The following is a 12,626-nucleotide window of genomic DNA, read 5'->3' as shown; positions in this document are numbered from 1 at the left end:
CAGGATTTAGGTTGGGCCATAATGCCAAGGACGATTAGTTTTTTTTTTTTTTTTTTTGGGGGGGGGGGGGGTTGTCTGTCCAGCCCTGCCCCTAAGGGATGTAAACTTTGAAGCACAACTCTATTTATAAGCTCATGTTGCAAATATTATTTTCTCATTCTTCACCTTAATGTAGGGGCCAAATGAACACATACAGTAATTACGTCATGTTAACAATTATTTCTTTTCTACAGTATAATGTATTCAATTCAACTTCGCAAGTGAGTTGGAGGTTATACCGAAATGATTATGACTCACAACTTGAAGTCTTCAATTAAGCTAACATAAATGTTTTTCAGAATGTGAGAGGAAGCACAAAACCTTTCATCTTGCTCAAATCACATGCTCCAGCCAGGAGTCGCTTCTACCTCAGTCGAGGTCTACGCTCTCCTGAATGTCTACTTCTTAGTGTGATGTCATGCCCTTTTATCTTTCACTTTTTGTGTAATTAACTTTTTAGTTGCCAAGTCTGTCGAGCTTTCAGAAATTAACACTGACTTACACTTTCTGCCGTTCCTGTAGAAATAATGACATTTTTGTAAAGCAAATTTAAAACCGAAGCAGTCAGAAAATTTTGAAGTATACATTTCGAGATTACACCCAACGAATAAAATGCAAATGCGTACCCCTTGCAGATTAAAAATAAATCTCGCTTCTGTGTTGCACTGTGAATGGCCAGTCATTGTTCCGGAGGTGTGGTTTAGCGAAAGGTGATTTGCTCTGATATTATTTATAGTCCCGTTGGACTCACAATTGTATCTAATAAAAATGGCTGCTATTATTATGATTATTATGATTATGATTATGAGAGATGTGGTCAACCTTCATTGCCATTGGGTAGGTATGACTCAGAGAGGCTATAATGCTTTTCAATTTCACTGTGGCTCCTCTTGTAAATGAAAGGCACAGATGTTGCAGTGCTTTTCACGAGACGGGAATGTTCTCAAACAATGCGCAGCAGTGCACAATGTTTTGCAATGTCAAGTCAATGTGAATGTACTGTAAAAAGCATCAATTATTCACACACACAGAACTTGGAACACTGGAAAGATTTTAAATTCCTGCAGCGCCTTCTTTCATCAGACATCTTCCTCAGCACACCTCCAGACAACACAACACCCCAAGGATAGAATTCATGAACAAACACGCTGACCGCAATCTTTCACTATGTTTGTCGGTGTGGTGTTTGTGTGTCCGTGGTGACTTGACACCGAACAACTCCATACCGAGTTTTCACGAGTGTTATAATGTCATGAATAATTACACAGCACATCACTTCACATTTGTCGACGGGGTTACCAGTGTCTTCTTACGGACTAAAATATGAATTAGCATTAAGGAGACGAAGAGTTAAAAGCAAAAGATGTGGGCAGCTTTAATGTATGCTTCCAGGTTAGCGGCGCATGACTCTTTTGAATGTGTGACACCAAATCTTAGCCAATTGAGTTTTCTCTTAATTGCTTCATATACACTCACAGGTCACAGCTTTAAGTACCGCCACAATCTAATGAGATCCATTACGAGAGCTAAATGTGAAATTCAGCCTAGACACAGTCAGAGAGAGATTACTTTGAAATGTCTATATTGTGGTAGCAGTTTATAGTGGTGTCTCTTAACAAATAAAGATGTGAGTATGGGTTCTATTGCAGTCTTAGTAAAACGTTAACAATGCTTGTATTGTAAATAAAGGTTTTAAAATGTGTACATTTGCGCATTATGTTATGGTTTGGTTGTCATGTCTCCTTGTTTTCATTGTGCTTGTCATACCGGTCCCCCTGTGTCTTCCAATCTCTGCCCTTTGTGTCATGGTCAGGTTTTTGTCAGTTTGCTCCTATTTAGTTTCCTCCTTCCCTGCAATCTTTTGGATCATTGTTTGAGTCTACGTCAATCGTCCTATTCTTGCCCTAGTTTGTTTTGTGTGTTTTGTTTGTTACTTTGCATCTGATTTTGGTCTTTTGTTAGCATTCCAAGTTCCCTGTTTGCCTTTTGGTTGTTCATTTGAAAATAAATCCCTGTTTATTGAAATCCTGCAAGCCGGCTTGGCCTCCCTGAATCCTGCATTTGGTCCCCCCCCCCCCCAAACGTAACACATTAGCGTCCATATTCAGTAACACATTTTGCCAAAGTAATTGAACTACCACTACAATAATAGAAATATATTTTTACAAGACAAAATCTGAACAGGCAGACCTTTTTTTTTTATATACACACAAGCTTTAGTCTAATCAATAAAACATATCCACTAGTGTAGAAATAGAATGTGAATTTCACTTCTCAATAGTGTCACTCAGCGGAGCGCATACCTGCTGCAAAGACAGTTGAAAACTTGAGGTGAAGCTTGTCACCCCGCCTGAGGCTCTGAAAGTTGAGCACGGTACCTCATAGATCCACATGAGAGACGACCGGCACAAATGCTGAACTCCCTGCAGGACGAAATAACATACACTATCAGAATCTGAATCAAGATAAGCCAGAGAGGCTTGTAAATGTAAAATTCAAGTATATTTGACATCAAATGAATACATGATTACAATTGTTTGCTTTAACATAAAACACCTAATACAATAGACTGAATAAAAGGTAACCATAATTTTAGAAACAAGATATTTATTTTCTTTGGTCCTTCCTCGGGTCTCCTGACGGCCTCACGACTCTGGCTGGAAGTGTTCGGTTTAGGTGAACGGTATGGTATTTTTTAATAGGTTTTAGGTGAACTAATGAATACACACACACTCGCACGCACGCACACACACACACGCACACGCACATACAAAAAAAAAAGGAGAGCAATGATGATGACATGTCAAATCGGTAAAATTACCGAATGAACAATACTGAGCTCTCCAGAAAAAAAAAAAAAGAAACAAGATATTGTACAGATCTCCAAGATATTGTCAAATGAATACGTCTAAGATAGTGTCAATCAACAGCCGACTATCTTTGTAAAAGTGGGATCTTTCCTACAGCTCGCATTGGAGCTCATCCAATTGTGTAAATGTACCCAATAAAGTGGCATTTATGAAAAACAAAGTCATGACGAGCAGTGAAGTGAAGCGACTGGTGACTAATGAATCCAAGTAACGCTCATAATTAAGTTCATACTGTATGTGACTTTACCAGGAGTAAACATTTACACAGACATTTCTGCATTTAAAACACATCCTGCTATAATTACAAAGCCCTCGGAGCATATCGTCGGCAGACGTATTTATAGCAGGCGTGTAAAAGATGGAGGACATGGGGAAAAAAAACAAGGTAGTGTGTTTTTAGACTAATTAGCACTGTGTGTCGCTCTCCCCGTGCGAGTTAAGTTCAAGATGACACTTGTGCAAGCGGCAATGTGTTGTGTAATACCATTTCTGTCCTTACACGCTCACGCAGAGCATCAACGCTGTAAGCACAATTGATGTAAGATCACTAAACATTGTGAAAGTGTTAGGTAGAAGTTTTTTTATTTTTTACTACGACATTAATCATGCAGTGACGCCATCCTCAAAATTTGGAGTCTGGTTTGGTTACTTGAAAAGTACTTATGCCATCAGTGTCTTTTTAGTAGAAGTGTATTGGAATTGTTGGATTCATTGATGGAGGTCAACAGCTTTGGTGCATTTTGTGTATACAAGTGAGAGTTTAAAAAAAATTCAGCATCTGCATTATAAGGCAGTAGAACCACGTTATTTATCTAATCCAAATTAATAGTTTTACATTATTGAAATTGCGAACTACTGACCCAGCAGCAAATTACAGCAATTTCAGTGTTTATACAGATCTGTGTGAACAGACATTGTTTTGACAACTTTGTTGTTTTTCCGTCAACATTTTCAAAATGCATAAAGAAAAAGCTTACTGTTTTTAGTTTGTTGCCACAACCTTAATTTGAGGAGATATAATAAGGAAGGTGAACTTTTTAATTGGCAGTACATTTCCTTGTGGTTAGCATATCTGCCTCACAGTTCTGAGGCTTGCAAAAATAGTGCAAAATGTCTAAAAATGTACCAATATTGTGATATAAATACTGTACACGGTGCACTCGTGTTTAGCACGTCTGCATCATAGTCAAGAGCTTCTGAGTTCACATCTTCACTCAGGCACTCCTGAAGTGAGTTTAAATGTTATCCCCGTACTTGCGTGGGTTTTCTCCAGATACTCCGGCTTGCTCCCACATTCCAATAACTTACATGTTAGATGGATGGATGGATGGATGGATGGATGGATGGAGGAAGTAATGGATGGAGGGAGGGAGTAATGGATGGATGGATGGATGATATTGCCTGTTTCAACCACAATAACATGAGAAGGAGAAAACTATAGATATGTATACGATCCCTCAGAACTCTGCATCTAAACAAGGTGTACGAAAAGCACACACCTGCTCTGAAGACAGTGAAATTAAAGTTTGCTGCTTCTTTGGGTCTCAGGATTGCAAGGTTAGCCCTTCCATCAACTTTGAAATGACACAAATAGGCTTTTTTTTTTTTTTTGCAAACTGCCTATGTCAGAAAATGCGCTTTTAAGTAAACCATGAAGATTTTTGCCACAGACTGGCTAATAATAATAAGAAGAAGAAGAAGAAGTTGAGCTACAATGTTGTTGGATGCACAGATTAGCATAAATTTCTGATAAATGGTACATAAACACACTATACAACGTTACGTGGTAGCAGTCGCTAGCATAGCCACCACAGCCAGAAAAACTTAGATGAACCTTCCCAACATGGGAAAACCATTAAAGCAATCCAGGTCCAATTTAGTAAAAACCCTACCACCGTTTGTCTTTAGCCACAGGTGCTAAATGTACTGCACTTTCCTTTAATCCTCACGTCCATTTACACTTCTCTGTTTTTAAGCGTGTATGGTAGTTCACAATACTTAAAAACATTGATGCTAACGTTTTGGCCTTGAAACAGGTAAATGATGTTCATTTCTGTGTGGAAAAAAAATTGATCCTCAGTCAACCAGCATCTAAAAACAGATTGTGTTAAACTTCTCAGGTTTGACTATATTGCTTTTCAGAAGTAAATGAAGTGTGTCTAGTAGGTCAAACAAGAACTGAATGCAAAACCTTACCATCAATTCAAGTTGATAGCAGCAGTTTGACCCTGGAACTTAGTCATTAAATTTCCATTATTTCCTTTGGGAAACAGTGATCCCAAATGAACCAGTATCTCAAAACAGATTGTGTTCAACCTCTTGGTTCCAGTGTATTGCTGTTCAGAACTCTATTAAGTGTATCTAGAGCTGAATGCAAACACTTTCCATCAATTTAAGTAGACAGCAGGTGGTTAACAATGTGTGCGTGAGGAATGTTAAAAGCTTCAGAGCCAGACACAATTCTGAATGGCATCCGAGAGGTCAGCCAGGCCAAGATGATGTACACACAATCCATCTAGAGAGATGAACCGACGACACAAAACCATTCACACATTTCAGCTGCTTCTGTTGCATTCGAGCTGTTGCGTCAGCATTTTACCAGACATTAGGATTTGCCCGTTTCCTACAATGAAGTAAATGTAAGAATTAGAGCAAGACACAATGTAGTATCTCTCCCTCGGGATGAGCCAAGAGATGCCGATGCACGCTGAGGCCACATATTCAGCTGCCGCTGGATTAGCCTCCAGCCGGAGAAAAAAGCAGAAGAATTGAAATGCAAATAAGACGAGGATTACTGAGACAGCATTCACAGCTCCTCGACTAACTGCCTGCAATGTAGTGTCTGAGCCTGATGATTATCCTCTATTTACCTACTTGTATTGATAGCTGCTTAATTAAGCATGTCATGAGAAAGGCGACTGATCAAGGAAATGTAGAAATAGACTGTTTACAAACCTAGGTCAGCCACTCCACTGAGTAAGGTAAGGGGAGACCGCTACAGTTATATAAAATATATATTTAATAAAAGGCGCTAAATGAGAAAGGGAGTCGAGTGAACTTCAAAGGGATGCTCCTTGCTCACCTCGAGGTGTGAAATTTGCTGCCAGAGTTTGGCACATGAAAGGTCCAAACGTGAATTCACTCATACAGTAATGTCTCAAGGCCTTTGACTGCTTTTGACTAATTAAAAAATGCACTTACTGTCCCTTGGGTCTTTTTAATTGTAAAATATTAGCTACGGCCTACAGCAGTACGAGGTACACCAGCATGATCCTTACGATAGAAATTGTTTTGGGGGTAAAAGATATGTGTTGAATGAGTATCTTCTGAATGGAAACACAAGACACAGGAAAGGGGTAAATAATATCATACCGTAGTAAGGTAGAATGGTAAAGTAGTGGTTAGCACAAATGCAGCACCTCTATATACATAATAACAGTATATGCATTTTTTTTCTAAAAATACCAAAAATTTACTTAAAAAAAAAATAATAATAATTTTTTTTATGAAATGCAATGCACTACATGTAAAACACAGGAACAAAAATTGACACTTGTGAATACTTTGATTACTATTGGGGAAAAAAACGTTAATCCTCCCACTCTCTGTGATGTAATAGGTGTGATGTTAATAAGCATCTGCGGTTAGCTTGTCAGTAGCACTTTAGCCTAATATTAACACACACATGATATACAGCTAGCTTCTCTCATGTAATTCAAACAGAGGACAGTGGTGGTGTCTCTGGTGGGTCTGGTGTCGCTCTCGTTTCCAAGCTAGAATAAACGGCAGCTAACTCCTACCTAACATAAATCAGTCAGCTACGATTAAATGCAGCAACATTAAGGAATGGTAATGATAAGAATTTAAGAAATGTTCCACATATCCTGGTTTAAGCCAACTTGGGAGGGAATGAGTGGAACAAGCCTTTTTTTTTTTTAGGCAAGGGCTGTTGAGCCGGATTTCTGTTGTGTATTATTACTTCCAAGTACTGTATGGTTATACACTTTTGTAACTTGTTTGAAAGGGATAGGTCAATAAAAGTCTCTCAAATGTCAGGGGTACTCGGATTGAATTTAGGAGTGCTTGCGCACGCCAATACATTGGCTAGTAACACCTATGCTTTGCACCATTTTGAAGAATCTGCGTAACAGCTAGTACAGGTGTCACCGTGGGCTCCGGGGTAGTACGAGTAGCCCATGAACCTGTTCTAACAATAGCTCAGCAGTGATGGACACTGTGATTTTCCACAAATGTCAAAATCATTTGAAAATGTAAACACTCAGTGAGATTTTTAATAATAATAATAATAATAATGAAGCGTTGCATATCGATATTTGTGCTTCCTACATTGTTAAATCATCTTCAGATCTGCATTTTCATGTATGATTATCATTAATTATTCACAACATATAAGAAAAACGGTATGCAAATGAGTTGGGTATAATTGTTTTGGCCTTGGAACGTTTTCTCAAAATTACAAATTGTTATAAACTAGCAATTTCTTTAATATATCTGCAAATCTGAAAATGTGTCTTCCGACACATTTTCTGTCATTTATAGCTAAAACAAGGCAATGGGCCCCATAAAACAATTACTTCTACTGAAAATCAGAAAAAATTAATTTTGGGTTTTACTTAACTATACTGTATGTCAAAACCGTAGAGGTACTAATTATACAATACACATTTATTGACACTGAAGAAAAGCACATCTAAAAACACCACAAGCATCATAATGCAACGTCAAACTTAAGTTAAGATGTAGCTTTTGTACTGGAACTTATTTGATTGTGCACGTGTAGTACCTTGTTGGAGAGCGCTCTCTAGTGGCAGTAATCCTAAAAGCAGCAGGGATTTAAAAGACAAAATAGATATTTTTCTGCTTTTCATTATTGATGTTAACTTTTTCCACAGCATTTGTTATGTAAATAATTTAATGAAATCTAGTGTAAAATTAATTTTGCTTCTAAAACATATATATAAATTTAGTAAGACCTGTGTGTAATTGAAATGTTACATCATCTTTCAGTGTACACACATTTTTGGCAAGGCCCCAGAGGCTCCAACACCGCCAAACACTACCATGAAGACCAAGGAACCCTTCAAACAAGTAATAAAAAAATTATAAATACTAGTTTTTTAATGGGGGTGAATACTTTTGCACAGCACTCTACATGTAACAAATACATTTGACTCATCATGATAGTGTGTAGACAAAGACAATGACAAGACGGACGTTTTTGTCATACAAACTTTGTGCCACGTCACATTTTATTATCACATTAAGTACTTGGATGACGCACACAACAGTGAATAGAATACAGTCTTTTTGCTGTGCTTAGCACATACTCATAATGGGACACACTTTAACGTTTGTAAAGCAACCTACAGCATTCATTTTAAATCCAGCAGCTGTTTGATGTCAAGTTTCCAGACTGTTGTACAGCTTGTAGCGAAGATACGCCATCTTCTCACCCCTGCTTTTCCTTAACATGGAAATCCACTCGTGATAGTAAAGCTCTACAACTTTGTAACCCGCCAACTTCAGTTGCCTCCTCTTCATGGCGTGGAGGCCCAGTAGGTGCCGTGACTGGTAGCAGTATTGGTTCCTGCTGGCCACCTGGATGGCGAGTTTAACGATGGCGCGGTCTTGAGGGGCTGACCTGTGGCCACTAGGAGTGCTGATCATTTCTGAGATGGTGCTTGTCGGGTTTAGCCCCGTGTTAAACAATGTTTCTTCTTCAACGGGCTCCTCAACAGAAGGGGTTTGAACTTCTGGAGGTGGGATTGGTGGACCTGGAAGGTTCTTGGCATTTGTAAGTTGGGCTATGAGATCATCAGTCACATTTACTCTTATGTTTGTTCTCCCCCAACTCTGCGTTGAAGCACATTTGGAAGAACTGCTCTGAACTTCTGTTTGAGATTCTGTGTTGACAGGAATTGGCTGACCAGTGACGTCAAGGTGCACTTCAAAGTCGATGGATCGCATGTGGGGTAAGATCATTCGTTTACAGACAAACTCGTCTCCTCCCAGCAATTGTTGCAGAGCAGCCTCTGCCTCCTTCACCTCCATCTTCTGGCACACGTCCGATTGGACAAAGTTCCACAATGTTCGTGCCACCTCTTCTCTCAGTTCGCTGCTTAGCCGAGGACCAGTCCACTGAGGCAACTCCAGAGCCACGACTCCATCCAAGGTGAACAAGTCCTTCTTCAGCTCCAGCGGCTTTGACTTTTGCGCTATACTGACAAAGTCTGGGCTCAAGGCTAACTCGATGAGGTCCTCTGGGAACTGCGAGACAAAGGCCAGGCCGAGAAGACCAGTGAGCAGATGCTCTGGGTAGCGTAAAAATGCTGCCTTCCTCTGTCTAAGAGCCTCTATAAGACTTGGGTAGAAGCTTGGGTTCTGAGCAGGGAGGAACCCTAAGGTGCCAAAGGCCCACAACAGCTTGCATGAGTCTTTTAGCCGGCAGTGTGGGATCAGTGATGGAATTCTCTCAGCGATCGCGGCGAGGATGCGGTCATTTCGGTAATGCAATGCCGAGCAAGCCAGCGCCACATGCATCAGTCCCTTGATGCCCATCCCGGAAGCTCGCCGTGGCACCTCATGTGTCATAGCCTCCATCCATGCACTGTGAAGCAGGTAGCTGAAACGCAGGTATTTGAGCACATTGACCATTGCTAAGTCACTTATATCCCCTACAAGAGAGTGTGCCTTATCAACAAGGCGATTTACTGCTGCCTCAGAAAGGGATGTTTGAGATTTGAAGAGGCCCAAGCAGACAGCGCCAACCTCCTCCGGCAGTAGGTGTTCTAAGTGTCGCATGAGTAGTTGCTCCATGGGCTGAATCAAGACTTTGGGGCACTGCCTCCCTTCTCCCATGATATACAACAGTTGGACCAGCTGTGGAATCTCTACTTCTCCCAGATGCAAATGGACTAAGTCATTAAGTCTCTTTAGGAATTGAGGCTCCTTCCTGCCAATGCAGCGCCACAAGTCGGCTGCAAACAACAATTGGTCTAAAGACATCTCGTTGGCGCGGCGACTCAGCTCATCGTCGTACAGCTTGAGGACTTTGTGGCTACGTGGCATTTGCAGCCACGCGAAGGAGCTCAGCACGTCCAAGAGCTCAAGCAGAGAAAAGAGGTGAATGTTCTCCACCGAGTACCGAAGCAGCGCGATGAAGCGTTGGTCAGTCCTCACTAATGATACCTTGTCAGAGTCAGTGTGGCTGAGCGCTACAAAAAACTGACAAATGTCAGATGGTTTCATGCTGCTTTTAAGGACATCCACTTTTTGGAGTAATTGCATCACCTGTTCCCATTTGATGGGGGAAGGTTGTTGGGAAAGATCAAGGGTTATGGATGAATAACAAGGCCGACACCTTTGAAAGGCACGAGAATCAACTTTAGCATCAGGTGACATGCGTATTCTCTGGTGCAGCGACACCGGTGTTTTGGGTTTGGAGCTTCTGTTGAAGGCCAAGTCGAGCAAAGTGTTTTGGGAGCTGGAAAGATGGCGTGAGGAGCTCACGCTGTAGCGATTGCGCTGCTTCCAGAAGAAAGGGGCAAGAGCGGGGAGACACGGTTCATTGTCATCAATATTGCTTTGACTGTGGGAGAGGGCAGATTTTACCACAGGGTGATGATATGAGGATGGGCTGTAAGGGACCCTGTAGTTTCCAAGGAGAGGAGCATCCAAATGTTGCAACGCATACACCCTTGAGTTCTGCTCATCCGTCTCAACGTCAAGTTTCCCAATAACATGGTGAGCAGAAAAAGGCTTTCTCAAACTTGGAATGTAGCGTAGTCTCGGCCTCAAGCGACACAGCACACAGGGAGCCATGAATCTGTCGGATGAAAAAGAGAAATGCAACAATTTATAGGTAACAGTCATCTTCATCAACACATTATTATTTTTGCAAAAAACAATTACCTTATTTATATTACATTAAAAACTATTTCTCAAAATTACACTTTTACTCCAAAAGTGAAAAAACTTTATTCACGGAATACGTACATCTTATTCTCATAATATTGACATTTGACACATTATTCTCCTAATTGGGACACATTTTTAAGGGCACAATTTTAATAGGTTGTGTTAAAGTCATCCAAGTGAATGCAATTACGTTTTCTAAATTAAGCCCTTAGCTTAAATTAATTAAATACAGGTATATTGCACTGTGTTTTTTATTTATATTAGTACCCTATAGCTTCATTACAGTTTTACTACTTTACTACAACATAAAAAATATTTTATTTTTGTTGTTATTGTAATTATTAATATTTATTTTTAAGCATCTACCCCCTGCATCACTTGTTTACTTTGCTGCCATCAGGCAAACGTTACAGAACACCAATGGCCCGAAGGAATATTTACAAGAAATCATTCATCCCTACAGCAATATATTTTCTAAATGGCACTAAGTAGCACTGTTTTTTATTAAGCATCCAATTTTATTTATTTTTTTATCTTTTTATAATTGTGGTACGTGGGGGAGTATTGGATGTTGATCTGAAAGCTGTGTTTAAGGATGCATTTCTGTTTATCTTGATAAAGACAAATAAGACAAATAAAGTTCTATTCTATACTTTGTTTAATGTTGCACCATCGGACCGTGGGGGGGGGGGGAGATCGTACTTGTTAATGTACTTTTCACTGACAATGGCAAACAAATCGATTCTGAAGTCAAGTAAATCATGAAGGTAATTTCTGCTACAAATAGTTGAGCATACACCATTTACCATTAACACGCATAAGTATTTATTACTGGTCCTGCTATCACACTATCATATTATAACTCTACAGACCGTGCAAACGTTATAGAATGTATTTCGGTTTTACATCCATAAGGAAAACACCAGTCACCAATGACTCAGGATAACATTTGTACTTTACTCTTCGCAAAGTTGTCATGTGTCTCTTCGGATAAAATATTAACACAGTTAGTGTTCTTTAAGATGACGCTAAACTCACCTTTACTTCCCCGACACGAAAACGTAAACGAAATATTGACGCGAAAAAACATGGAATTTAATAGTGGAGAACGTAAGCGTTCCATGCGCATGCAGTCTCTTACTACACTGCCTTATCCGGACATCGTGAAGTAGCTAAACCTTCACACTAAATATAAATAAAATCGTTCCAGAGAACATCCTAAGATAAGAAGCACAAACGCACGGGATATATTTCACTGTTGTACAAACATTTAAAGTACGAATCATAATGTAGTATCTTCCTTGGTCTTTTAAGATGGTTAAGTGGAAGCAAATTAACGGAAACTAGTTTATTTTGAAATATTTCAAAAGTCATTACAACTTCCTGTAAAGGCGGCCATAACGGCACGGTGTGACCTATGGCAACTGCGTAGTGCCAAACAAGGACGAATCGCAGTAAAAGTAAAGTCAAGGAGTGTAAGCGTGGAATATGGTTAATATTTCGTTTATTTCGTCTTCAGTTATTATCAGTCGACTTTCGCCCAGATATAAACTACATATCATGCATATGATGGTTTAATTCAAGTTGTTGTGTTTTTTTGTTTAAGTTAATTATGATTTCTAAAGGCATTCTAACGTTTACTTACCAAATATATTTATTTTTATTGTTTAGCTATAAATACAACATATATAAAAACACACGTGAATTGCAAGTGAATACTCATGAAGAGCATATTACTATTCTAATATTCTACACAACCTAATCAGTATTCAAACTTTA

At 39.5% G+C, this 12,626-nt stretch overlaps 1 protein-coding gene across 4 annotated transcripts in view; it reads right to left on the bottom strand.

Moving 5' to 3' along the window:
* fastkd5 (FAST kinase domains 5) overlaps window positions 1-12,626 on the bottom strand; it is a 44,470-nt gene that overhangs the window by 28,217 nt on the left and 3,627 nt on the right. For 2 of the 4 annotated variants that reach the window (XM_077579973.1, XM_077579972.1), the window contains exon 3: window positions 8,039-10,755. In XM_077579973.1, the coding sequence (XP_077436099.1) occupies window positions 8,331-10,751 (2,421 nt within the window). In that variant the 5' untranslated portion in view covers window positions 10,752-10,755 and the 3' untranslated portion in view covers window positions 8,039-8,330. Of the gene's footprint in view, window positions 1-2,342; window positions 2,463-8,038; window positions 10,756-11,885; window positions 12,256-12,626 lie in introns of those variants that run through there. The other 2 variants (XM_077579971.1, XR_013295920.1) reach the window with 2 other exon arrangements.

Source organism: Vanacampus margaritifer, chromosome 11, assembly GCF_051991255.1.
Source record: "Vanacampus margaritifer isolate UIUO_Vmar chromosome 11, RoL_Vmar_1.0, whole genome shotgun sequence".
NCBI lineage: Eukaryota > Metazoa > Chordata > Actinopteri > Syngnathiformes > Syngnathidae > Vanacampus > Vanacampus margaritifer.
This window is presented reverse-complemented; position numbering and strand designations above follow the sequence as displayed.